This window comes from Recurvomyces mirabilis, assembly GCF_035927965.1.
Source record: "Recurvomyces mirabilis strain CCFEE 5264 chromosome Unknown scaffold_1, whole genome shotgun sequence".
Classification (NCBI taxonomy): Eukaryota; Fungi; Ascomycota; class Dothideomycetes; order Mycosphaerellales; family Teratosphaeriaceae; genus Recurvomyces; species Recurvomyces mirabilis.
In genome coordinates this window covers 1,017,710-1,041,901 of record NW_027041935.1, presented here as the reverse complement: position 1 = coordinate 1,041,901, position 24,192 = coordinate 1,017,710, and the positions used below count along the sequence as shown (strand labels likewise).

Here is a 24,192-nt window from a genome sequence, read left to right as displayed (position 1 = left end):
CTAGAGCCGTGCCGAATGCATCTCAATGACCCCTCAACCGCCTATCCCGATCCCTCAAACGCCTATGTGCCCTAATCCCGCGCTTAGCGAAGAAATCTGAGATGTTATCCCACAACATCGTCGCAAAGACCACGAGCATAAAACCTACGATACTCGGCACCGCCACAACCCAAAAGAATGCAAAGGGATGCGCCAGACCCGCGCCACTCGAGAAGTTCATTCCAAAGTACCCGCAGATAAATGTCAACGGAGCGAAGAAGACGGTGACGACGGCCATGATCATCATGAAATTGTTCGTTTTGGCGCCAACGGTGTTGAATATCAGCGTACTGATGTTCGTGGCCGAGGCGTCCATTTGTTGCAGGGTTTGAATCATGGTTATGCAATGGTCCAGTACGTCGCCGAAGTAGGTATGTGCGAGGGGCGTTATGGAGACGCTCGTGGCGGTTTCGGTGCGTTTGAGGGCGGTGCGGCGGTATTCGGAGATTTTGCGGTTCATGTTAGGCGCACCCTGACGCTCACGTTTTGCTCTTTCGGGTGCCTGGGCGGGGTACTCAGTGTGGTATTGAGGGCTGGAGTCGTCGGAGTTCACTGGGAAGAGACCTGGGCCAATATCATGGCCCATCATTCGCGCCGCTGGAATACTTTGTAGTAGTGGTTCGGCCTGGTGATCGCGAAGAGCATTGACCAGGTGGACGATGGGCTTGAAGAGGTTCTGCAGCATGTCAATTTCTTCGCCGAAGATGTGCAGAGCTCTTGAGGTCTTAATATTCGGGCTCGTCATGGCATCGACCTGCAGCTCCTTTCGCGCCTTGTTGTATGCGTCCTTCACCGGCACTGCCAAATCCACGATCGCGTCGATGATGGCTTGGAGCATGAACGAAGCGTCACAGCTGCGCCGAAGCATGGTCGTAGTGCTTTGCAACCGCTTCAAGAGAGGCTCCTCCACATCCAGAGCGGAATGCTCGAAAAACGAAATGACCGTGTTATCGGACATCAAGAATATCGAGACCTGCTCAACGCTGACTGCATGATCCTCCTCTGCCAGTACAGAGTGTCTAATGCAATGTCAGTGGCGGTTCAAGCCTCAAATAGGATACCACTCCACTCACTTCTCCATGAATGCAGTATGACTGGGTATCTGCGCGCTCTCATATCTATGAAGTGTCCGAATCGGCTTGATTGGCGTGCTTTCAGAAGTGCCACTATGCGCAGCGATATACTCATCAAGCTTTTCGTCCACCTCTCTGCGTTGATATGTGGGCAGCACAGTCTTCGACTTCTGCTTCGTCTGCCATTCGAAGAAGCTCGCCATCGACTTCCGCCTCGCTGAAGCTTTCTCGTCGCCGATCTCATCCTCCGAGTCGCTGTTGGTGGCTGCATCGCAATCGCATTTGCCGTTCGAGCCCTTGTGCTGATGTAGGCGCACGAGCTTTTGGAGTGTTAGAACCACGTAGGCATGATCTGCGTACCAGTCGACTTTCGTCCGGGTGTGCAAGTGTACCAAATCCTCAATGGCCAGTCTGTGCAAGCTGTACCTGTTTCCAAGAGCTCGAATGACATCCCAGCTTAGACCATTGACAGAGATCCATCTACATGGGAGGTTGTCGGGCCTATGTTGATCGAGGGCTTGGGGTAGACTACTGTTGTCTGCTTCAACGTGTTGGATATCCGTGTCCGAGAAGTCGATGATATGAATCTGACACTCCGCCTTGAGGTCGGCTAGATGGGACGGAAGTGTCTCGTCTTCGGCTGACGTATCAATACCAGGCTCGGCGCCAGGGAGGAGAAATTCCGCCTCTGGTTCGTGGTGCTCGTTGTGGTAGGTTGTAACGGTGTTAGATCGTGTCGCCCGTCGGTGTCTCATACCCTCCGGTGAGGACATTGTAGTCATACGCGAGACGGTGCTTCCTCTTCGATCTCTGGACGGCTGATCCACGAAAGTTGCTGAGCGCTGAGATGAACGGTGATGTGGCGGGGCATGGTCCTGCATGGGAGGTGCATCCTCAACGGCAACCTCTTGCGAGGCAGCGAAGTCGACGACGGAAGACATGACTGATGATAGTTGCCCAGAGCCGAAGGTATGATGGAAGACACCAGGGGTACGGAGAGGAAACAATATAGATTGAAATGAGTGTATCCTCAGGGGAGTGAGATCATTTTCCTATCTAGGCGCGCAGGCTGACGGCCGCATGCGTGTCCTTGAGCGTCAGGAAACTCCAAAATGTGTTTGGCGGATCATGAACGTGAATGGTAACAACGAGAGGTGTGTTTTGGACTGTGCTGTAGCGACTGGAAGTGAAGAAGGAATAAATGCTAGGAAGCGACGTGTCTGAGGGTCCGGCCTGGAACCCTCGAAACTCTTTTTTTGCAGCGCAAGCGCCGGTGCTAAGCTTTGTGGGGAGAGACTCGAAAGCTTAACTCTTGTCACGTGACCGTGCGGAAAGTGTTGGTAATGGTGGGCTCCGAAAGGGCAAGAATGATGGCATCGGTTCGAATAATGAAAGGTGCGTAGTTAGTTGTACAACGAAGCAATAACCCGTATAGAGCCTAGCCCAAGATCTTCTAGAGCTGCTGCCACACCTCCAAGACAGACGTCCTCGGACCTACCAGCCATTTGTAGCATAACAGCAACGCAGCACTGGCAGGGCCCTACATCACGTCGACGCACATGGCTGGTCGTCCATGGCGGGGAAGGACTGCATTGCACGATAGTCGAGCGACTAGGTAGTCCCTAAAGGTGAGTCCACAGTTTCAATTGTGCTTCATCATCGCTCAGCCCTCGAACGCCCGCGTCAATGAGCCTATAGAGAAGAGGAGGATGGCTACATGCTGGCACTGCCCTTAGTGATAGCCAGATGATGCTCTTCCTCTCGACTGCATGGCACGTCAATGGTTTTGCAGTCTGGATGGTAATCATGGGGCCATGGGGGCTCGGAGGGATGATCGCGAACTAGACGGCCTGAAGGGGAACCTGAAAGTCACGCTCAAGTGTTCTTGTAGTCGTTGCTTGTAAAGCTCACGAAGATTTAATGTTGTAGAGAAATGGTAAGCAATTGCGACTTTCGCCGTATCCTACGCACTCGAGAAATATTGGCTAGCCAGCCACCATGTCCTACAAAGAAACATCAGCGAAAGATGAGAGAGCCCGGCTTCTAAACATTCAACGACGTCCAAGGGCGAATTTCATAAAGTTAATTCGATCTGAGCGATCCAGATTCTCCGGGGATTGTGTCCAGCTGAGATGTCTCCCCAGTCAAGACTACCTCGATGAGCTGGCCTGATCCGGTGGCTGCCAGTGGACATTTCGAGTCTAGTTTCAGCTGAACCACTGCCAGTCACGAGAAGTATTTGCTGGCCATTTTCTCCACAGATATATGCATTGAGACTCCAGCGACGTCTCTAGAATCGATAACGAATTGATCTGCTCGTGAGAGTGCTGTCATTCCATGCCCATATTTTGATGTGGTGCAAAGGGGATGACGGACGTTGCGACTATCGTTTCAAATCAAAACCTGGAGGGTGTGCAGATGAAAATCGAGATTTGGTCGGAAACAGTCAGCAAGGGCGGGCGGATCCGTCCAAGTCGCGTGGTCGGAAGTGAAAACGATGGCTTGCCGACAAGAGCTTTTTTGGGGGAGGGCGACCGCCACTGAGCTGAAGTGCAATTGTCAGCAAATTGCGTGTTCATGGGGCTCTCGCTTCCAGGATTGTTTCTTCTGCACATGCGTATAACGTGACAGAGATATTTGGATGAATAAGGCAATGATTCTTGCACGTGCTGGGCCTTCCACGAACACGAAGTGGCAAGAAACCAATCGCTCAGCTGGATCGACAGTTCCACTTTACATAATTAGAGCAGCGTCTGTACAGCGTACCGCCGCATTCGACTTAATCTGCCGTTGAGCGACGGTCGTTTGCTTGGCGTGATTCGGCGCTCGGTCCCTCGTCTCGTCTCAGTCTCTCCAACCCTGCCTTACCTCACCAGCAGAAGCAGACACCAACCTCTCTAGCATAGAAACACCTCTTTCCACCACAGAGCCCGATACCACCACCGTACATGTCGAACTGAGAATATCTGGAGCGGTCGAGGGAGCGTGTGAATCTGTGTCATCAGCGCAGGAAGGAAGGACTCGGTGGGATCGCGAGCGGGCAGGCAAGCGCCCCGACGGACGGCCTCTTACCTCCCTATAAGCAAACAACCGTCACCATCAGCGCGGAGCGCAAGTGGAGACATTTCACCCACCAGCGCATCACCGGCGACTCGACTCTCATCCAACTCTGGCAAGGGACTGTGCAGAGGACGTCTGGCTCTTCGCTGAGACCAAGACGATACCACCGCCCTTTGTTCGCGAGTCATAGTGCCGACGCTTTTAAAGCGACACCGCTGACTGTCCTGGGTCGGGAGACGACGGGCTGTGGATACCCATTCACGCCATATACAGTGTGCTGTACTCGGAGCAAACAGTGTCGCTGGCGCTCCAAACACGCCACTGTCGCCCAACCACAACATCATCGCCGAGTGTGCCAAGGCATCGGCTTACACCGAGTTTGCCTCCCAGGAAGTCCCTGATCAGAACTGTCAAAGTCTGCTCAGCACTTCAACACGATAGCTCGTGAGCATGAGGGAAGTCAATTTCAGCATACCCAATGCCAACAAGGCCTCTGTCGGGATCACTACCGCCCTTTATGACCGCAGGGCGCTCGACTGCACTTCTACTTTGTCCCTCATAAATTCACTCAACAACCTTGCATACCTCACAACATCGTCTGGCCGCATTCGGGACATCCTTACCGTCGATGGCGGTATTGAGCGACTGGTATGCATTCTCAAGGAAGGCAGAAGCAAGGAGAACATGGAGATGTGGAAGTGGAATCTGGCTTTCCAATGCATTGTAAACATCGGTGTACGAGGCTCTGAAGCAGTACGAACACGAGTGGTCGAGGCGGATATGGTGCCTGTCATTGCGACTATCCTGGACAACTATGTACAGGTGATGGAGAAGCTGAAGGAGAGACAAGAGCTTGAGAGCAGGCGAAGATGCCCATTCGGCTCATCGAAAGGCTTCTCGCGCAGCTCTAGCAGAGTCGATGCCGCGGATCAACATGCAGCTCGCTCAAGACGGCATGCGCCACCCCCAATCGCCATTCCAGAACCAGATAACGACCCGGAACAAGACGAGCCACTCAGTGAGATCACGCCGACTGGTCCGACCTCAGTACTGTCCCTCAGTACACCGCCCGAGAGGACCACTTTTCCACGACAGCATAACCATCAGAGATCTCATGGCGGTCCTTCACACTTCTCCTCACCTAGCCTTGGCTCAAGCCGAGCATCTGTAGAGACACCTCTTTCTGCAATGCCATTGCGCGGCAACGCCACGAGTTCATTTGGCTTGAGGCCAGTACGCGACATCGACCGCTTACCATCTATGGTACCAACGTTGCACGCGGAACTAAGCTCACAGCCACAAAGCCCGACTACACCAGTAGCTCGGCCAGGCAGTCCTCAAGCTTCAACGAGTGGCACACGGCAGAGGCCGCGGCCCTCTATTCGTCATCAGCTATCCATCTCAGGATCAGATGATGACGGCCAAATAGACGAGTCACCAAGCGATAACTCGACTCCGCCGGCTGAAGTTCCGACAGAGCCTGTAGTAGGCTTCCAAGCTGACATTGTCATGCAAGACATTGTGGACGATGAGAGCTTGCTTGAGCCTCAACGCGAGTCGGTAACTCTAGCCGATGTAACAGGCGCAGACGACGAGACTTTCAGCATCACACACAGAGCATCCCTTGATGGCAGCACTAACCCTGCTGTCACACCTACACAAGGACAGCTACCGTTTCCACAGACACAGATGCCACCACCAGTCAACGCTGTAAACGCAACACCACCGAACATGCAGCAAGTACCCGCATGGTATCCATCACGACTCACGCTCGACCGACCAACGATCCCTTCGACACTCGCCCACGCCATGCCTCGAGACGAAGACGTCCTCATGTCGCTACAGCTTCTAGCATACGTCTCCAAATACTGCAACCTCCGAACATACTTCCAGAAATCTCACCTCGTCCCTCGACTGAAGATTGGATCCGATCTCCGCGTCCTAGAACCTGACTACGACCCTTCGATCGACACAGGCCCGACTCAAGAAGAGCTAGATGAGGAGTGGGACAATGAGTTCGTGGCACAGCCACTGTTCAACATCTTCCCATTGATCGAAAAGTTCACGGCCAAGCCCTCCTCATCCTCATCCCGACACTCGCACTCTGCATCAACGCCGCATTCTCCACAACAAGGCGATATGCAGTATTGGGCAGGTGTAGTCATGCGCAACCTCTGCCGCAAAGATGATAGTCGTGGCGGCATAAGGCAATGCGCATACTGGCAGTGCGGCAAGTGGGAGGAGTTTACACGACAGTTTGCGAAGTGCCGGCGTTGTAGGAGAACGAAATATTGCTCAAAGGAGTGCCAGAAAGGGGCATGGGGCAGCCACAGGTTTTGGTGTGTAGCTGCTGACTCGCAATCACAAGCTGGAGAAGGCGGAGAGGGCGCTGGTGGTGAGGGCAGGCATCGGAGACATCATCATCACCATCACTCTCATGGCCAGAGCCACACTCATGGCTCCACTACGGGGCACCATTGAGCGTCGATGAGCACTCTTAGCTTGCTTGCACGACTAGCATGGCGTTTTTTGGCAGCCACATACGAGCAGGGCGTATCTTTGTTGTTGACGACCAGCATAGCGTAGCATGGCGTTCCTCGGCGAACGACAAGGATATACCACTACTTACTACTGTGCTCACTGCAAGATATTGGATCTTGCTGGGCATTGCGATTTGATACGATCTGGGCACAGACGGATTCTTCGTTGGTCATGACCTCTGGCCAGCATTTGCTATCCGGCAAATTTCGACAGTGTATGTCGACCGATTATCATGGCGAAGATATGATACGAATTGGGAGTTCTTTTTGGAATAGTTGGAGTGGAAGCTTTGGGATGGTTTGGGAAATTGCACTGCATGGTACGAAGTATTCTAGCAAAGGCATCTCTATGTAGCATAGCGATGCTAAATGGGATGAGATGAACACACCCATGCTGCAGTCGTCTTCGTACAGCCCTGTATGTTTCATACGCACTTCTGTCTATCATTAGCAGTGATTCGGCACGTGACTAAGGCGTCCAAGCTTATTCACGTAAGCAACGACAATGCTCTCTCTCAGCTCAGAGTGTTTGGAATACTGCTGGTAACATACGACATACTGAGCACATGTCTTGCACGACGACTGGAGTCAGAGTTCCCTCTAATGGCATGATACTCCGTAATAGCAGCCCTGCCACCTTGCCCACAGACTGCGGAGACACCTAGAGCTTACCCCACCACCGAACCAAGAGCCAACAACAGAGGAGACGCAACCGCTGCTAGCAGCCGGGGCTCGAAGGTCGAATGGAACCTTTGATCTTACTCTGCCTACGTGATGTTCATTGGCCACATGACCACGATTCCAACCCTTGCGGCCGTGCGAGCACTGAAAGTCTAAGTTGAGTATAGTGTGCGTTATAAGCCCGGTGTGCCTTCCTTCCTTCTTATTGTTATGACCGCAAGAGCGTCAAACAACATCCCTCCTTCCCTTCGTGAACTTTGGGAATATCAAGATCTATTTGGTCGTGCCGCTGAACCTCCTTCTGCTTCATTTTCAGCCGACAACATGAGTTCTGGACGAGCGATTGTGTGCCATGATACGCATGCCAATGGCGGATGGAAGATGGAGGAGGTGGGCGTGAGGAAGCCGGGTGAGGGCGAGTTGTTGATCGAGATGGTGGCATCTGGTGTCTGTCACACGGATGTGTTGATTGGCGATCTTCCGGGAGGTGGTGAGTGGATGACCTGGTCTCTCGTCCTGACTACTGGATCCGTGGACTAACGGGTTGCATAGCTGCTCCTATCGCTTTCTAGTATGTAAGAGTCTACGAGTGTGATGATACAGATATTGACACTTGCGTGAGCCCCAGAGTACTCGGGCACGAAGGCTCCGGATACGTCAAAGAAGTCGGCAAGGGAGTGACGGTGGCGAAAGCTGGCGATCCAGTGCTGCTCTCGTTTGCCTTCTGCAAGTCCTGCGAGCTTTGCAAGGCGGACCATGTCTCGAATTGTAACAAGTTCATGGACTTGAACTTTGGCGGGTGAGCTTTCGATCTGGAACGCCATCACAGCGTCCACATACTCATGTCTAGAACAGGCCATACAAGGATTTCCATTTGGCTTCCAAGGGCGGCGAGCCCGAGGCCGTACGTACTCGAATGCTTCAATCATAGAAATGTAGGCGTATGATGCTGACTTCAGCACAGGGTGGTGGGTTCTTCGGACAGTCATCCTTCGCGAGCCTCTCCGTAGTCCGGGAATGCAGCGTAGTCAACGCCAAAGATCTCGTTCGCGACAAGAAGGAGCTTGAGCTTTTCGCACCTCTGGGTTGCGGCATCCAGACTGGGTCAGGGACAGTGATCAATGCCGCCAAAGCAACAAAGGATGACATCGTCTTGATTCTTGGTCTGGGTGGCGTGGGTCTTAGTGCCATCATGGGCGCAAAAGTCCAAGGGTGATTTCTGCCGCGAGAGAGACTCTAGACGAATCCAGCTAATGCAGCCCAGCTGCCGTATGATTATCGGCGTGGACCGTATAGAGTCACGCCTTCAGATGGCAAAGGAATTGGGTGCAACGCATGTAATTGACGGCTCCAAACTTGGTGACAAGTCGCTCCCCGATGCTATCAAAGAGGCAGCCGAAGGTAATGAGGCATCCACATCGCCGAGAGACATGGATTAGTCCTTGGTAGATTGCTGACCATATGCTTGGCAGGTCTCGGTCCGACTGTAGCGATTGATACCACAGGTGCTCCACCTCTCATCAAAGCCGGTGTAGCTGCCATGCGAAACAAAGGCCGCTACATGTAAGTGCCCACTATCCACGCCCTCATTTGCTGTAGGGTCGTGCTAATTGACACTCCTTTAGCCAAGTCGGAAGTGCACCGTTTGACTTCAACCTCGACTTCAATTTGTTCGAGTTCATGGCCGCTGGCAAGTCAGTAGCTGGTGCAATCGAGGGAGAGGCGTATCCGCCTGAGTATGTGCCTAAGATGATCCAGTAAGTTGCCACCCCGTCAAAAATTCAATGCTATGGCGGATATTGGACTAATGGCACTTCAGGTGGTACCGCGAGGGTCGCTTCCCTGTCGACAAACTGGTCAAGTTCATGCCTGCGGATCAGTTCGAGCAGGCACTTAAGGAGATGCACGATGGCACTACCATCAAGCCTATTCTCCGGTGGACTTGAGAGTGAATCAAGAGAGACTAGCGACTTAAGCAGACTTTGGTCACGGCGATGGTTGGGACGGTCTCAGCATCAAGGTTCATCAGCGAGACCATCAATGTCTTCCCGAGCTTGATATACTATGTCAAAGCCATCAATCAACCACGTAATGGAACGTCACGCAAGTCAGGTAGCAACTATATTCTCACCTCAAGACAAGTGCAAGGAACAGTGCACGCGCGGGCACAAGCACAGGCGTGAAAGAGTATGTTTCTGATCTGTGCGAGTTGAAGCGCTATGCTACGCTATGCTACGATATGGAAGCACGCGATATCATGCAGCGCTATGCTATGCTCAATCTATCCACGCCGTCCATCTTGTCCACTGCCCGTCCCACACGCTTTTGCTCAATCTCCGTAGCATGCGCTGATGTGGACATCGTCCCAGCTCACGGGCCACAAAGCTCCTATTGCAGACTGTCTACTCAACATGGAAGATGCCTTCAGCCCCAAACCACTCATACGCACCTCAAAACTCCGCCGCCCCTCTCATTTCCTCCTCAGCCGTCTTAAGCAACGGCGCCATTTCCTTCCTGACCCACTCAAAATAATCCCTCCATCCTCTGCTCTCCTCCACCCCCGCCGCAGCCCCCTTATTAAGCACGACCGAGACCTTAATGACAGCCTTCTGCCTTTCATTCAACTTCTCCACATCCTGCTTGACAGCATTCTCCTTCAACTTCTCTGCCAACACCGCTCTCAGCGCAGCAGCCAAATCATCCAACCTCCTCATCGTCTCCGCTGGGGCGATCACGAGGAGTTTAGACAGCACAAGACAGCAGAGGATTTTGATTTCGTGTTCGTCGCCTAGACCGGCTACGATGCGGTCGTAGAAGGCAGGAATGTCGAGGCGTTGGCGCGAGGCTGGGGTATCGAGGAGTGCGTAGAGGGTTTCGTAGGCGGAGTGTCGCATGTCCTTACCATCGTCGACTTTCAGCGTGAAGGGACCCATTTTGACTTCGCGTACGAGTTCGGGGCGAATGACGGTGGCGCGCATGGCGTAGGGGAGTAAGTCTTGAAGGTGGGGGAGCACGAGGTCGGGCTTATTGTGCAGGGCTGAGTTGAAGGTGGTGAGGGACATGCGTTGGTTGTCGAGGTTATTGTCGGCGAGCATGGTGGCTAGCATGGGGATGATGGTTGTTCGCAGGTTATCATCGTAGCCTCCTTCAGTCTCGGAAAAGACGTAGCGTAAAGCTGAGATCACCATGCCGCGATCAGCAGGATTCGAGTTCTGGAGGAAGGTCTGGAGTTGAGGGAGATAGGCCGCAGGGTCGATGATGGCGAGACGACCAATACACTCAGCCCCGACGACCTTGTTGTCTTCTGCTTGGCCAGAGTTGACGATGTTCTGCCACAGCACTTCCATATATGGCTTGATATCCTCCTCGGCGTTGCTGTGCTGTAGGAGTTCCTTGACGGAGTGCAGCAGCAGATACTGACGCTCATTCGAATTCAAGGCCTCCATAATGCTAGGCAAGTATGTCTTGACATCACCAGCGCCCGCACGGCCAAGAGCAACAGCAGCAGACAACTTGACCTTGTCGCTATTGTCGGCGAAGTAAGGCGTAAAGCTAGTAGGCTTGAGGGGACAGCTCGTACCCAGCCGCAGAGCAGCCTCGCCAAGCACAGAAAGCGCCAGACACTTCTTCGTCTCATCCTGCTGCACCGAGAGCTCCCTCGTGAAGTCGGCCAGCCTGACGCCCATCTTGCCCTCTCCACCCGCCACAAGCAGAGTCCCGATGACTTGCCCAGTGATATCGGGATCACCTTGCGTGCCGACATTGAGCAAAGCCTGCATGAGATTCTGTCCCGCGCCAGCTTGTCCAATTGCATCCACACAAGTAACCAGTGCATCGAGAGCGACACCCGTGATCGAAGACGAAACCACGATCGCGCAGATACCGCTGATAACGTCACCCGTAGCGACGAGGGTAGGTCTATCCTTTGCGAAAGCTGCCAGAACGATCAGTGCCGGACCCATCATATGCAGATCATCCGGCCTCAGTAACGACACCAGCATGCTGACCAGCTGGCTGATCGTGCTATCGCTCAAGGACTCCCGCGATGCCTGATTTACAGCAAGCATCTTCAACGCAGCCAAGCTAGCTCCACGCAAAGACCGACTAGCCTTGTTGAGTTGAGCGCCAAGCTCCAATGCAACAGCATCAACCCAGCCGGGCTTGAAGTCCTGCGGACTCTGGGCCAGCACGGCAATCGTGTCGACGGCACGCACACAAGCAAGACGAGTGAGCTCGTTCCGTAGTCTTTCGGCAATGATCTGTTGGCCCGCAAAACGATCGTTCTGGCTTAGCAGATTGGCGCCAGTGGAACCGCTCGTGCGACCAATAAGGAGACCGAGAGCCTGGACAGCCTTCTGCCTGACCTCGGTATCTGTGTCCGTGGCACCGACTCTCTCAACAGCAACCTGATATAGCTGAGACAGGTACTGCCCACTCTGTGCCTTCGTAGCTCGCGGTGGGGTGAGAGCCTTGATGTAAGCCTCGATAGTTGCCAGCGCCTCAGCAGAAACTTTGGCATACCGGTCTTTACTCGCCTTCGCCAGAGCCGGAACAACCTTGGCAGGTTGAATAACACTACTGCTGTGGTACTCGGCAATGACGCGAAGCTGATGCATGATCTCAACGCGGAGGCTGTTGCTCGCAGGGTTCGAGCCGAGTGTGCTGAGGACATCGATGACAGGGTCAAGGACTTGGTCGGTGCGGTCAGCTAGGCCACCTTTCTGGGCGATGACCATGTCTTTGATGAGAGATACAAGAGCTTGTTTCGAAGTCGTGGGGACAGTATTGCTCTTCAGTAACTTTGCCACTGCCTTGACAACTTCCGGGTTCATCTTAGCTAGACCCTGCGTCGCCTTATCCGTAGGCGGTGGTGTGCTCGGCGAAGCATAGCCATTGGTATGGTGATGAGCAGAATGATCAGAGCCGAGTGATTCACTAAAGCCTCGTCTCCTCTTCCTGCTTGGTTGGGCTGTGCTGTGATGATTGTCTGCATGACCAGCAGCGCTGAAACCAGTCTTCGCGATCAGGAAAGCGAGCGTAGCAATGACCTCGTTGCGCACACTCTCCTCCTTCTCCTTGAACCGCACAATCAGCGCTGGTGCGATCTGACCATAAACCACAGGATCGTTCGGATCGAGAGTATCAATCAGAGCATGCAAGGTCTTGGCCGAGCAGCGACGTACTTTCCAGCTCACATCGTCCTCATCGTCGAAACCGGTCTCCTCCTCAAAGTCCTCGTCGGCCTCAAATTCCTCCTCATCCTCATCCTCTTCCTCCATTTCCTCGTCCTCGTCGTCCGCGACGTTAGGCTCGTACTTCAGGAATCGTGTCGACGAGTCCGCGACATCCTTAATGTAAGCCTTCATATCCTGAGCACAAGCCTGCAAGAAGTTCTCGATAGCTACGAGAGCAGCTTCGCGGGCCTCCTCAAGCTGAACATCACGCTCGCCCTCGTTCTCAGCCTCCGACTCACGCTGTTGCTCAAGCTCCTCCTGACTCAGCGGAGCCAGCACGAACGGCGTAAGAGTCTTGAGATAAGGCCCAAACTTCTGCGGAATCGTCTTCGCCAAACTCCCATAGACCTGCAGATACAGCTTGCGCTGCTGCGAAGTTATATGCGGCTGCCTGAGCTGCTCAATCGAATAGCTCACATGATGCGCCAATAGTCCATCCGTGAAATACGGCGACAGCGCCGCAATCGCAGTAACAGCCTTCTTCTTCATCACCATCCCACACTTCTCCGCCTCCAGAATCCTCATACAAATCTGCTCCAATGCCTGCAACTCCACCTCCTGCAACATCGGTCCAAAACACCTCGCCACATCTGTGAGCAAATCAATCGCATTACTGTCATGTCCACTCGCTAGATCATCCTCCAGCATCCCTCTAGGAGGCGAAGGTAGACCCTTTGCATTAGGCACCGGCACCACGACCTTGCCCACTAGTCTCGGGATCAACGCTTTGGAAATGGCATTGTACGCCTCCAAGACCTTCCCACTCCTTGGTACGCCCGCCACAGGCTGCGCCAGACTCGTAACAATCTGTCTCACAGCCGTCGCCGCAAGGGTCGTATCCACACTATTCCCCGTCTTGACCTGAGAAACCTTCTCGATCGTCGGACACAGAATGCTCTCCGGCGCCTTCTTCACGAACGCACCCAGCGTTTGTACACTCATATTCTGCACATCCCCATTGCTGTCGTTGAGGGTGTGGAGCAGGCCTTCGACCAGTTTGGCGCAGGTAGTGTAGTCGTGGGACAGGAAGTTGGGTCCGCCAACGAGGAGCATCTTATGCAGGTCGTTGAGCGTCATGTAGCGGATGTCTGGGTCTTGGTCGGAGAGTTTGGGGAGGATGGTGGCGATGTTGTGGGAGGAGGGGTTGGTGGGGACGCCTTGGGCGGCCATGGTGGATGGGTGGTGTGGCCGCCGAGGCGGTGCGGTGGCAATGGGGTGATGTTTGGGGTGCGCTCACTCGGTTGTAGTGGAGGTGAGAGGGAATGCGAAGTGAGAGAAATTGTGTAGAGCTCAAGGTTGCAAACGCGAGAGACGGCTTTACCATGTCATCGGAATAAATAGTGGGGCACGCGTGCCTGCCTGGCTCAAAGCGCGGGGTCCAAGAAATGGAAGCCTTGAGGCACGGTCATAGAGTGTGAATATCCCCTTGAGTCCCTCCACTGATTACAAATCCGAATGAGTTGATGTTTCGACCAGGCATGCTTTGATCGCTAAAGACACTATGATACTGCATAATACACGGCCCATGACCCCGTCACTGCTCGCCGTGAAGCACGATGCCATTACTTTTCGCCACACTGAGCCCCTCTGTAGACCTTCTACAATCCGTCCTTTGCGTCACATCTCCTCGTCGAACAGCGTACAAGCATTTCCATGTCGGTCATCCTCACGTGCTTTGCATTGTGTGCAAAAGTGCCAGCCAGCCAGCGTGCAGCCACAAGAAAATCGCCTTCTCCATCCCCGTATCATCTGATGCATGTCCCCGTCACTTCATCACATCGCCTAGTCGGTCGCAAGCAAGCACCTCTCAACCCATAGCCTGATACAGCAGCAGCGGCTCACCCACGTTCTCTATCTCTGGAATCGTGCACCGTAAGTCGAAAGCCTTCGCCAGAACGATCTTGAAGATCTGCAACAAACGCATTAGCATTGCCCCTTGACCCAATCAGATTGTTGTTGAATTCGAGCTCACCTTCTGCACATTAATAGAATGCGAAGTACTCGAAAAGATCAAACTAGCCTTCATAGCCTTCGCGAACCGCTTCGCCTGCATACTTATCTCCTCCTGCTCCTCCCGTGGAAAGTTGACAAAATGATCGTACTTCGTCCCTACCAGGAAAGGAATCGCGGTCTTGTTGAAGCCGCGACCTTGTCGGTACCATTCCTTTATTGAGTTGAGGGTGGATTTCCGCGTCAGGTCGAACATGAATAAGATCGCCACGGCATCATTGCAGACGAGCGGGAGCATATTCACGAATTCGCGTTGCCCTCCCAAGTCCCAGATGGAGAAGGTGATTTCGGTGTTGCGGATGCTGATCGTTTTCTCCATGAAGTTGACGCCTGTTCAAAGTCCACATTAGCATGTCGCCCCCAATTACTCCTCCTTCGCTGCTGCATAACCTTACCGAGTGTCTGGATATAGTCCTCATCCCAACTCCCCTCCACATACTTGACCATCAAACTGGTCTTGCCGATCTGCGCATCTCCCACCATCCCCACTTTAATCACCACACTCGCATTCTTCTGTGCCGTTTGCCCTTGCCCTCCTGCTCCTCCAGACTGCGAACCATTGTACCCTTGACTCTGCGTACTAGGTGGCCTACTAAGCCCATTCCCATTCTGCAGGTGGTGGTCGGGCGTGTTGTCGGCGGATTGCGAGTACTGTCTTGAGAAGCCCGTGTCGGAGTAAGAGGTCTGTGGACGGGGCTCGTATTGGGGTTGTGATTGCTGTTGTTGCTGTTGTGCTTGTTGTTGTTGCTGTTGTTGGGCGGCGTGGGCTTGATATTGGTTTTGCAGGGTCGAGGCGGTTATCGTGTGCATGCTCGCGTCGTCTATCGAGGCTTGTGAGCCGCCGCCGCTAGTGTGGGCATCGTTTCCATAGTCCATGGTTTCTCTCCTGTTTCCGCTTCTGCTTCTGCTGCTGCCGGCTGCGAGCGTGGCAGCTGCTCAATGGCTGCTCCACACAGCTCTACTGCAGCTAGCCTGTAATGTGTTGACGACGGTCGTGTGCCTCGTCTTGGCTGGGCCTTCCTTTGCTGCAGGAACGGCACGCGTGGTCGAATAGGGTAGACCCAGGCTGTCGGTGCTGCCCAGGCTTTGCCGTGGATGGTGAGAGGGTAGATGCAGGTGTCGTGTTTTGCGTGCCAGTCGGTACTCGTTCCGTTGCACAAGCGTGTCTCGAACGAGCAGGATTGTTCGGTGAGAAACTTCGTCAAATTGTCAGATATACATTAGCAATGGCAGTGTCCCCGGCTTCAGCTCTCGCAGCCTGTCATAGGGAGTTCTCGCAGCAATAATGGGTTCGCGGTTGGCGGAACCCGTCCTATGACGGCCGGCGAATCAGCTCTCACTACGCGCTCACTTGCCAAAGGCTAGTTTTATGCATGTCAACGCGCTAAGGATTGCAATCGATAAGAGGGTGGGAAATTTGGTCGAGTCCCGCTGTGGTCAGTAAGAAGATTCTGTCGCATACAGTCCAGTGCATTCGCAGAACTATCACGCTTGAAACATAGCGTCTTGGGCAATCGCATTACAAAGCCATCCCAAGTTTGAGTATTCAAAGATGGCAAAGCGTGCAGCAGAAGACGATGAACAGACCTCTCCGCAGGCCTTGAAGGCGGGAGAGAGGCCTGTGAACGATGGTGGCTTGGCGGACGGCGAGCAGTTTGAGGATGAGTTCGAAGACGAGTATGAGAGTGAAGATGACGTTCTCGAGGCGGGAGTCGACGGTAGACCGGATGAGGAGCGAGAGGCAGAGGAGAGGGCAGCGGGTGCGATGGAGGTCGATCGAGAGACATTCATACCAGGAAGACATAAACTGGACGCTGGACAGACGTTGGCACCCGATTTATCGACATACGAAATGCTGCATACGCTTGAGACACCGTGGCCTTGTCTATCATTCGACATCATCAGGGACCAACTAGGAGACAACCGCAAATCCTACCCGGCAACCGTCTATGCTGTGGGAGGCACGCAAGCAGCTCGAGGTCGCGAACGAGAGAACCAACTTATGGTTATGAAACTCTCCGGCCTATCCCGCAACGAACAAGCCGGCAACATCGACTCCGACGACGAGGACGATGATGACGACGAAGCAACGACCGATCCAATCCTCGAAATGAAAAGCATACCCTTAATCAGCACCACCAACCGCATCCGCGCCCACCAATCGCCCCAAACCAACTCCGCCACCTTGCCAACAACAATCACAGCCTCAATGCAAGAATCAGGCGACATCCTCCTGCACGACATAACCCCCCACCTCACCTCCTTCGACACCCCGGGCTACCAACTTCCCCCTAACTCCAACAAACCCCTCTCCACCATCCGCGCCCACAAAAAATCCGAAGGCTATGCTCTAGACTGGTCCCCCTTAATTCCAGCCGGCAAACTCATAACCGGCGACACCACCGGCAAAATCTTCGCCACCACCCGGACCGAAGGCGGCGGCTTCGTAACAGACACCACACCTTACACAGGCCACACAAGCAGTATAGAAGAAGTGCAATGGTCGCCCAACGAACGCAACGTCTTCTCCTCTTGCTCCGCAGACGGCACGGTCAAAATCTGGGACGCCCGAGCCAAGACCCGTTCCGCACCCGCCATATCCGTGAAAGTGAGTGAAAGCGACGCGAACGTCTTGTCCTGGTCGAAACAAACCCCGCATCTCCTCGCCTCCGGTCACGAAGACGGGACTTGGTCAGTCTGGGACTTACGGAGTTGGAAATCGCAGGAAAGTGCTAAGACGAGCAAACCCGTTGCGCACTTTAATTTCCATAAAGAGCAAATCACGGGTCTGGAATGGCATCCCGCGGACGATAGTATCATTTCCGTCTGCTCGGGGGATAATACGCTCACGCTTTGGGATTTGGCTGTGGAGTTGGATGATGAGGAGTCGAGGTATACGGCGGATGTGAAGGACGTGCCCCCGCAATTGCTGTTTGTACATTTTATGGAGGGGGTGAAAGAATCGCATTGGCATCCGCAGATCCCGGGTGTTAGTGTCGCGACGGGGATGGGTGGATTTGGGGTTTTTAGAACGATTAGTGTCTAGATTGATATCTTGTATCCAATTTGGCAAGCTCGGGACTTCTCCTTTGACTTTCTGGTTTCCTGCCTTGCTACTTGATACTGGTGCTGCGGCTGCTAAAGTGTAGTTTCCACGTCATTCCTAAGCGACCACAAATCCTATGGCTGCAATGCACAGGAGCCGACCAGGAGGAATAGACGACAGGTTCAACCAGAGCGTGATCTACCTCCTGCCACACCACGCGGCTCCCATCTCAGTAGACTATCAGGGCTACGCCACCTTTTCCCACCTGATCATCTGTACCTTCAGCCGCGTCTTCGCCACGACGGCAGTAATACATCTCAACCCATGATAATGGAACTGCACGCCACTTCCACGCTGTCCGCTCTCAGCCTCGCATCCGCATTACCTCAAATGCACAAACTGCAGTGTCCGATTAACCACTTTCTCCGTGAACTCATAAAGTCCATACGGCATCCTCACCCTTTCCTCCCACTTGCCAAGACTCCCCCTGATCAACCGTCGCAGATCGTCCGCGTGAAGGAAATCTCCCATGAGGCGGCCGCCGTCCTTGCTCTCTAATCTCCATTGCCAATTCGGTTTCCAACTCATCCCCTTTCGCCTCCCTATCCATTTCGCATGCCGTCACCTTGTACGCCGCCGTGTTGGCAACAGTCCCGAAGCGTCGTGCGAATTCAGAGACGAACCTGCGATTCATGAGCTGTACGAGGGCGGCGGTCGTGCCGAACTTCTCGGGCGCCCAGAAACCCAGCTCCTCGACGTGGGTGTAGTCAGGTCCGCTGAAATATTGGTACGTCCGCTCGAATTCAGAGACAAAGATAGGAAGTTCTGCCCGATGCACGGGCTGGAGCTGTAGTGGTGTAGAGACCTCCGGTTCCAGACGAGCATTGAAGAGGAAGTGCTGTAGGATCTCCGTCAAGATCTCCGGCTCGATATCGATGGTAGCGCCGTTGTTAGATGCGAGATTCTTGTCGACATCGTCGCAGGAGCGCTCCCAATTCTCGTAATTGGTGTACCTGGGATCTGGCTCGTAGGTTTTAAGGTCGGGCCCACGGACACCGTAGTTAAGATAAGCGATTGTGGACTCGTCTGTGAAGATCTTGGCGCGACAGGTGGGACAGCCTACATTTTCGGGACCGGTGGCGTTACACCAGTCTAGCAGACAAGATTTACCGAAAAGATGCTTGACGGGCTATTGACAGTCGAGCTCCTGGGCTTGATGATCCGCATCGTCGAAAATATCAGTGCAGATTGAACAGACTGCTTCATCTTCGCTTAGCAGAGTGGAGCTGATGGTCCTGATCAAGGTCGGGAAGTGCTCTCCGAAAGGCGGGTAGCGTGGTGCTTTGAAATGCAGAGGTATGGTGTCCGCGAACCTTTCTCGCGCGGCGTGATCCCGTCCCATGCGAACACGAATGTGTCTATAGGCACGGTCGTTGCGCATACCAATCAAGTCGTGGATATCACGTATCCATTCCTGGCCCTCTGGCAGTTGTTGCAGATCGATGTAGCGGCCTTTGTACCTGCGGCGGCGCAGAGCAAGGATACCTTGGAGGTCGCGGTGACATGTCGTCCGCTGGATCCTGAGAAAGCGTGAATCGTCGATAATTGCGCCAGAATGCTTCTGGATTTCATGTCCAGCTGGTGTGTACGCATGAACCTGAATTAGCGTTTCTCCTACAGCGCTGGTAGCTTTGGCCATATCTGCCAAGAGTTGTGTCAATGTCGTCTTGTTCGACAGATCGGGAATGCCCCTTAGACCTGGCTTGCTGGTGATTTCCATGCTGTAGAAGTCGCTCTCGCGCTCCTCGTTCCTGGTTGTATGATGAGTCACTGCGATATCAATGATCAGTGGTAGGAGCGCATACCTTCCATGAGCGTTCATGATGTCAAACACTGTTTCGGCGTCCTTATGGTGTGCAGACAAGAGGGACGGGGCTGGAAAGCAGACATGTGTGACGTGGTGAGGTCTGTACACACTGTCAGGGCCCAAGGCTGCTACATCCTTGATGTTTCTGGCCGTGGTCGGTGTCTGTGGTGTGTATCCTTGGCTCATGGTGGCGTCGCTGGTGTCGTTGTTCATGTTCTGGTTTAACGTAGGTCAATGGAGGATAGTTCACCTGCTTTTAAGTACTGCTCACTCTGCCCAGCTGGCACTGTGTCTCGAGCTGCACTATAGACCACAACAAGGCGATCATAGTTGACAGACAAAGGAATTTTTCTGGATACTCGGCCGTTCGACAATGCCATTGCTGGGAACATGGTCACCAGCAACAATGTGCAGACAGACGAACAGAAAGTGCTCATTCACAACGAGTGGGCTTATCTCTGGTGATGTGCGACGATTCCAGGCTGAGAGCAGCAGAACGATAATCGTTGAGGGATCTCATCTGAGCGTGAAGATACTTGGAGACCAATGGTGCTCTCGCGCTGCTGCTTGAAGGTCTCAGATAGGCACCATTCGCCTAGCTCGTGTAGCAACCTAGACAACTCGTGCAGCTCTGCAGCGTCGTTTCGCATGATGCCCAGAGTCCACTGTCATACCTCTCGTGGCTGTCCAGTCGTAACGATGGGCTTTGGCTGGTGACACACTCCGGGGCGGTCGACTAGTGCGTTGCTACGCTGGCCAACGTACGACTCGCCATTGGGCTCCAGTCATGGCGCTGTGGGCGAATGCATCCTATAGACAGCGCAGAATGCCTGCATATGGACACTCATTACGACGTCGTCAAACAAATGTCACCGTGTAGCACACGCGGGACGCTAACGATGAAGTGATGTATTGGCGCGCATATGATTTTCAACCTTGTCGGCGATTCGGGAAGGAAGGAAGATGTTGCGCTCGGCCCGCTCGGGAACCGTTCGCTCCTGCCTGACTAAACCCTAAAAGCGAGAGCGCTCAGGCCAAATTGTGCTCAGGGGAAATCTGGCAAATGAAGGCGGGTCGGTCAGAGGCCAAGGACCAGGGTATGTAGAGGTAGGGCGTCTGAGGGTGGGAAATTGGGATCGAAGGTGGTGAGATAAGGTCTTTTGAAGAAACGCCTTCGCATACAACCATTCTTCAGATGTTTAACATCGTCTTGTCTTTGGTACACCCATTGTGAAATTCATGCACGAGGAACACACGACAGTCCTTTAACAGAGGCTTGCCATCCACTGCCACGCGAGACCCCTGATCGTCATCGATTTCACACGCTAGGAACACTGGCATTGGGAAGAGCTGAAGAGCAGGAGGAGAGAAGATAGCATTCGAAGAGAATACAGATACAGCAAGGACGCTTACACAACACACGACGACGCACGCGAGGGCTGCACACAATCGCGACAGCTTTATAAGCGTGCAGGAGTGGTGGCACATCGGGGGATCATATAATTGGTGAGCTCCAGCTTCCGATCTTCCCTTGCTCAGCCTCCAGGAACGACGCAGCCCCAGCATTAATACATCCTACTGGCAAAGCGATACAAGACCTAGACCATTGTTGCGAATAGAGAGTCACATTTCATGTTCAACACAATCTCGACATCAGCGACGTCACGTTTGAATTGTCGAAAACATAATCCATCACCAATCGCAACTGCTTCATTGGCGGTGGCGGAAGTGCTCGGAGGCTGACTTTCCGGTGCTGCCGTCTGCACAAAACATCTTGCATCACCGTCACCCACACTCCCTCCTTCCTTCCACCACTACACTGCACTCCTACCATAATTTTGACCGTCCCGTCCACACTGTCCACACCCGCGTCGCTGTCTGCGGCATTCGCTCATTAGCAACACCTCTTCGCCTGCAACATAGCAGTTTCGGCTGCACTAATCCATAATACCATAAACAACACCGACTAATCATAATACGGCAATACCAGAACGATGCCTATCCGCACTCTCAACCATTTTGCGACCATCTCGCCCTCCTCCACAACCACGACCACCGAGATCATCTCTGAGAAGGAGCCAATATACATCGAGACACGCGAGACGGTCGCGCCCAAGAAGGCCTTCCGTCCCCGTTTCTCCATTCCTTTCGCAGGTTCTCCCAAGACGCCACGGACTGCAGAGATCGCGCCACCACAGACACGACTCGAGCCTCCTTCACAGCCCGCCTTCCGACCGCCTTCACCTCAGATCCCGACCTTGAGCCTCCCGACCATCAATCTCACCTCAGCACAGGGCGAGCAGAGTAAGATGGAAGACATGAGCAAGCCATTGACCCTCTTCCAACCACCCACTCCAGCGGAGGCGAGGCGGAGAGCAAAGGCACATGCAGCGTTCGGTCCATTGGGATCGAAACAGCACCTATACACCTCACAATTCACTGGCACGGAGTTCCCTGAGCCCATAGAGGATGAGCCACCATACTACTTCCTGATCACGACATACATCTCTTATTTGATCCTAATCATATTCGGACATGTGCGAGATTTCTTTGGCAAGCGATTCAAGGCCGAGAACTACAAGCATTTGCGAGCGAACGACGGGTATGCGCCCTTGTATAGCGACTTTGACAACTTCTACATCAGACGACTGCAATTGCGAATCAATGACTGTTTCAGACGACCCGTGACTGGTGTGCCTGGTCGTTTCATCACCCTGCTGGATAGGACGAGCGATGACTTCAACTTGTCCTTCAAGCTGACCGGCACGACGACCGAGACTCTCAACATGTCCTCCTACAACTACCTTGGTTTCGCACAAGCCGACGGTGAATGCGCAGACGCTGCTGAGCAGAGCATCAAGAAATACGGCATCTCCTTCTGCTCTTCCCGAGCAGATATCGGCACGAGTGATCTCCATCTGGACGTCGAACGCCAAGTCGCGAACTTCGTCGGCAAGGAGGCCGCTAGCATCCACAGCATGGGTTTCGTGACCAATGCTTCGGTTTTCCCGGCTCTGGTTGGAAAAGGCTGTCTTCTTATTTCCGATCAATTGAACCACGCCTCAATCCGCTTCGGTGCCCGTGTCTCCGGAGCCGTCATCGACATGTTCAAACACAACGATATGAGTGATCTGGAACGCGTGCTCCGCGAGCGTATCTCGCAAGGCCAACCGCGTACTCATCGCCCATGGCGCAAGATCCTCGTTGCAGTCGAGGGTCTGTACAGCATGGAGGGTACTATGTGCAATCTACCTGGTCTCGTGGCTCTCAAGCGCCGCTACAAGTTTGCGCTCTACGTGGACGAGGCGCACAGTATCGGTGCCCTAGGCCCTCACGGCCGCGGCGTCTGCGATTACTTTGGCATCGACCCTAAGGAGATTGACATCCTTATGGGGACCTTCACGAAATCATTCGGCGCGAATGGAGGATACATCTGCGCCGACCGTGCCATCGTCGACAAGATCCGCGCTACGAACGCCGGAACTATCTTCGGCGAAGCACCCACGCCTGCTGTTCTTACCCAGATTACGACATCGCTTAAAATCATCTCTGGCGACATCGCACCAGGCCAAGGCGAGGAGCGTCTGCAACGTCTGGCTTTCAACTCTCGATATGTTCGCCTCGGTCTCAAGCGTCTCGGATTCATCTGCTATGGTCATGACGACAGTCCCATCATTCCGCTGCTTCTATACCACCCAGCCAAGATTCCCGCCTTCTCCCGCGAGATGCTCAAGCGAAAAATCTCTGTTGTTGTGGTTGGGTACCCTGCTACTCCTTTGATCTCCTCCCGTGTACGACTGTGCGTGTCGGCTGCACACACCAAGGACGATCTTGACCGACTGCTCGCTGCATGTGATCAAGCGGGTGATGTTCTGCAGCTCAAGTTCTCTTCTGGTGTCGCTGGTGGCCAGGAGCCTCCGGTTGCTATCGAGGGTGCTCTACCAGGTCAGAAGGCTGAGCCAGAGGAGGTCGAGAGGTCGTGTCTCGAGATTGGTGGAGGCGTACCAGTCATGCCACCAAGGTGGAAGCTTGCGGATGTCATCAAGCGTGGTGTGGCGGACGTGAAGCAGCCACTTTACTAAGGTTGCTGGACTCTTCTCTGGTCTCCGATATTTTGGCGAGCAATAAACCTAGTTGACACCAAGTCCTGGGGTTGCTCGCGATCTTTTGTCTTCTTGCAACATACTTTGGCGAGGAGTTTTGGCGATTTTTTCTTGTACGGCACGGTATCCCAACAGGACCAGGGCCTTGAGATACAACGAGTGGAGCGGACGAAGAGCCGCGAGGCTCTGATGTGCATGCTTTACATTACTGGCGGATTTTGGCTTTTGTTCACTCGGGACGTTTGATGAAGAAGGGGTGTGCTGTTTGAGAAGGTGACAGGCATAGATGGCAGGGTGGACGGAGTGAGATAGATGTGGGTTCGAGGTATCACTAATGTCTAAGCATCAATTGATTTTGAGTATTGGCTGGCAAGTAGATGGAACCCAGAGTATGGTGATAGTGGTAGTAGAGTAGTTGTATGGAAGTGGGATACAAGTCAGTCGTCAAATGACCTCTTCCCGCATTCGTTCGAGTCCGTTCGGGCCCAATGGTGAACACGACTGTGCTCTGGTGAATTTGAGGCCTGGTTTACGCCTGG

At 53.6% G+C, this 24,192-nt stretch overlaps 9 protein-coding genes across 9 annotated transcripts; 5 read left to right on the top strand and 4 right to left on the bottom strand.

The window, feature by feature from the left end:
- Positions 1 to 22: 22 nt before the first annotated feature.
- LTS14_000444 (uncharacterized protein) lies at positions 23 to 2,053 on the bottom strand (the record flags this gene model as incomplete). The annotated part of the gene is made up of 2 exons (XM_064833157.1): positions 23 to 1,058; positions 1,113 to 2,053. The coding sequence occupies 2 exons, from the start codon at positions 2,051 to 2,053 to the stop codon at positions 23 to 25; spliced, it is 1,977 nt and encodes a 658-aa protein (XP_064699426.1).
- A 2,569-nt stretch (positions 2,054 to 4,622) lies between these two features.
- On the top strand, positions 4,623 to 6,519 carry LTS14_000443 (uncharacterized protein; the record flags this gene model as incomplete). The annotated part of the gene is made up of 2 exons (XM_064833156.1): positions 4,623 to 6,447; positions 6,506 to 6,519. 2 exons carry the CDS (start codon positions 4,623 to 4,625, stop codon positions 6,517 to 6,519), a joined length of 1,839 nt encoding a protein of 612 aa, XP_064699425.1.
- A 1,198-nt stretch (positions 6,520 to 7,717) lies between these two features.
- Positions 7,718 to 8,609, top strand: LTS14_000442 (uncharacterized protein; the record flags this gene model as incomplete). The annotated part of the gene is made up of 4 exons (XM_064833155.1): positions 7,718 to 7,883; positions 7,997 to 8,192; positions 8,249 to 8,297; positions 8,358 to 8,609. 4 exons carry the CDS (start codon positions 7,718 to 7,720, stop codon positions 8,607 to 8,609), a joined length of 663 nt encoding a protein of 220 aa, XP_064699424.1.
- A 94-nt stretch (positions 8,610 to 8,703) lies between these two features.
- Positions 8,704 to 9,339, top strand: LTS14_000441 (uncharacterized protein; the record flags this gene model as incomplete). The annotated part of the gene is made up of 4 exons (XM_064833154.1): positions 8,704 to 8,794; positions 8,866 to 8,956; positions 9,019 to 9,150; positions 9,213 to 9,339. The coding sequence occupies 4 exons, from the start codon at positions 8,704 to 8,706 to the stop codon at positions 9,337 to 9,339; spliced, it is 441 nt and encodes a 146-aa protein (XP_064699423.1).
- Positions 9,340 to 9,843: 504 nt separating this feature from the next.
- On the bottom strand, positions 9,844 to 13,797 carry LTS14_000440 (uncharacterized protein; the record flags this gene model as incomplete). Its single annotated transcript, XM_064833153.1, has 1 exon — positions 9,844 to 13,797. One exon carries the CDS (start codon positions 13,795 to 13,797, stop codon positions 9,844 to 9,846), a length of 3,954 nt encoding a protein of 1,317 aa, XP_064699422.1.
- A 637-nt stretch (positions 13,798 to 14,434) lies between these two features.
- Positions 14,435 to 15,513, bottom strand: TEM1 (Ras GTPase tem1; the record flags this gene model as incomplete). The annotated part of the gene is made up of 3 exons (XM_064833152.1): positions 14,435 to 14,536; positions 14,600 to 14,967; positions 15,033 to 15,513. The coding sequence occupies 3 exons, from the start codon at positions 15,511 to 15,513 to the stop codon at positions 14,435 to 14,437; spliced, it is 951 nt and encodes a 316-aa protein (XP_064699421.1).
- Positions 15,514 to 16,006: 493 nt separating this feature from the next.
- rrb1 (Ribosome assembly protein rrb1) lies at positions 16,007 to 17,683 on the top strand (the record flags this gene model as incomplete). Its single annotated transcript, XM_064833151.1, has 2 exons — positions 16,007 to 16,073; positions 16,140 to 17,683. 2 exons carry the CDS (start codon positions 16,007 to 16,009, stop codon positions 17,681 to 17,683), a joined length of 1,611 nt encoding a protein of 536 aa, XP_064699420.1.
- Positions 17,684 to 18,116: 433 nt separating this feature from the next.
- On the bottom strand, positions 18,117 to 19,763 carry LTS14_000437 (uncharacterized protein; the record flags this gene model as incomplete). The annotated part of the gene is made up of 3 exons (XM_064833150.1): positions 18,117 to 18,872; positions 18,942 to 19,494; positions 19,549 to 19,763. 3 exons carry the CDS (start codon positions 19,761 to 19,763, stop codon positions 18,117 to 18,119), a joined length of 1,524 nt encoding a protein of 507 aa, XP_064699419.1.
- A 1,781-nt stretch (positions 19,764 to 21,544) lies between these two features.
- LCB2 (serine palmitoyltransferase component) lies at positions 21,545 to 23,632 on the top strand (the record flags this gene model as incomplete). The annotated part of the gene is made up of 1 exon (XM_064833149.1): positions 21,545 to 23,632. The coding sequence occupies one exon, from the start codon at positions 21,545 to 21,547 to the stop codon at positions 23,630 to 23,632; it is 2,088 nt and encodes a 695-aa protein (XP_064699418.1).
- Between the last annotated feature and the right edge of the window lie 560 nt (positions 23,633 to 24,192).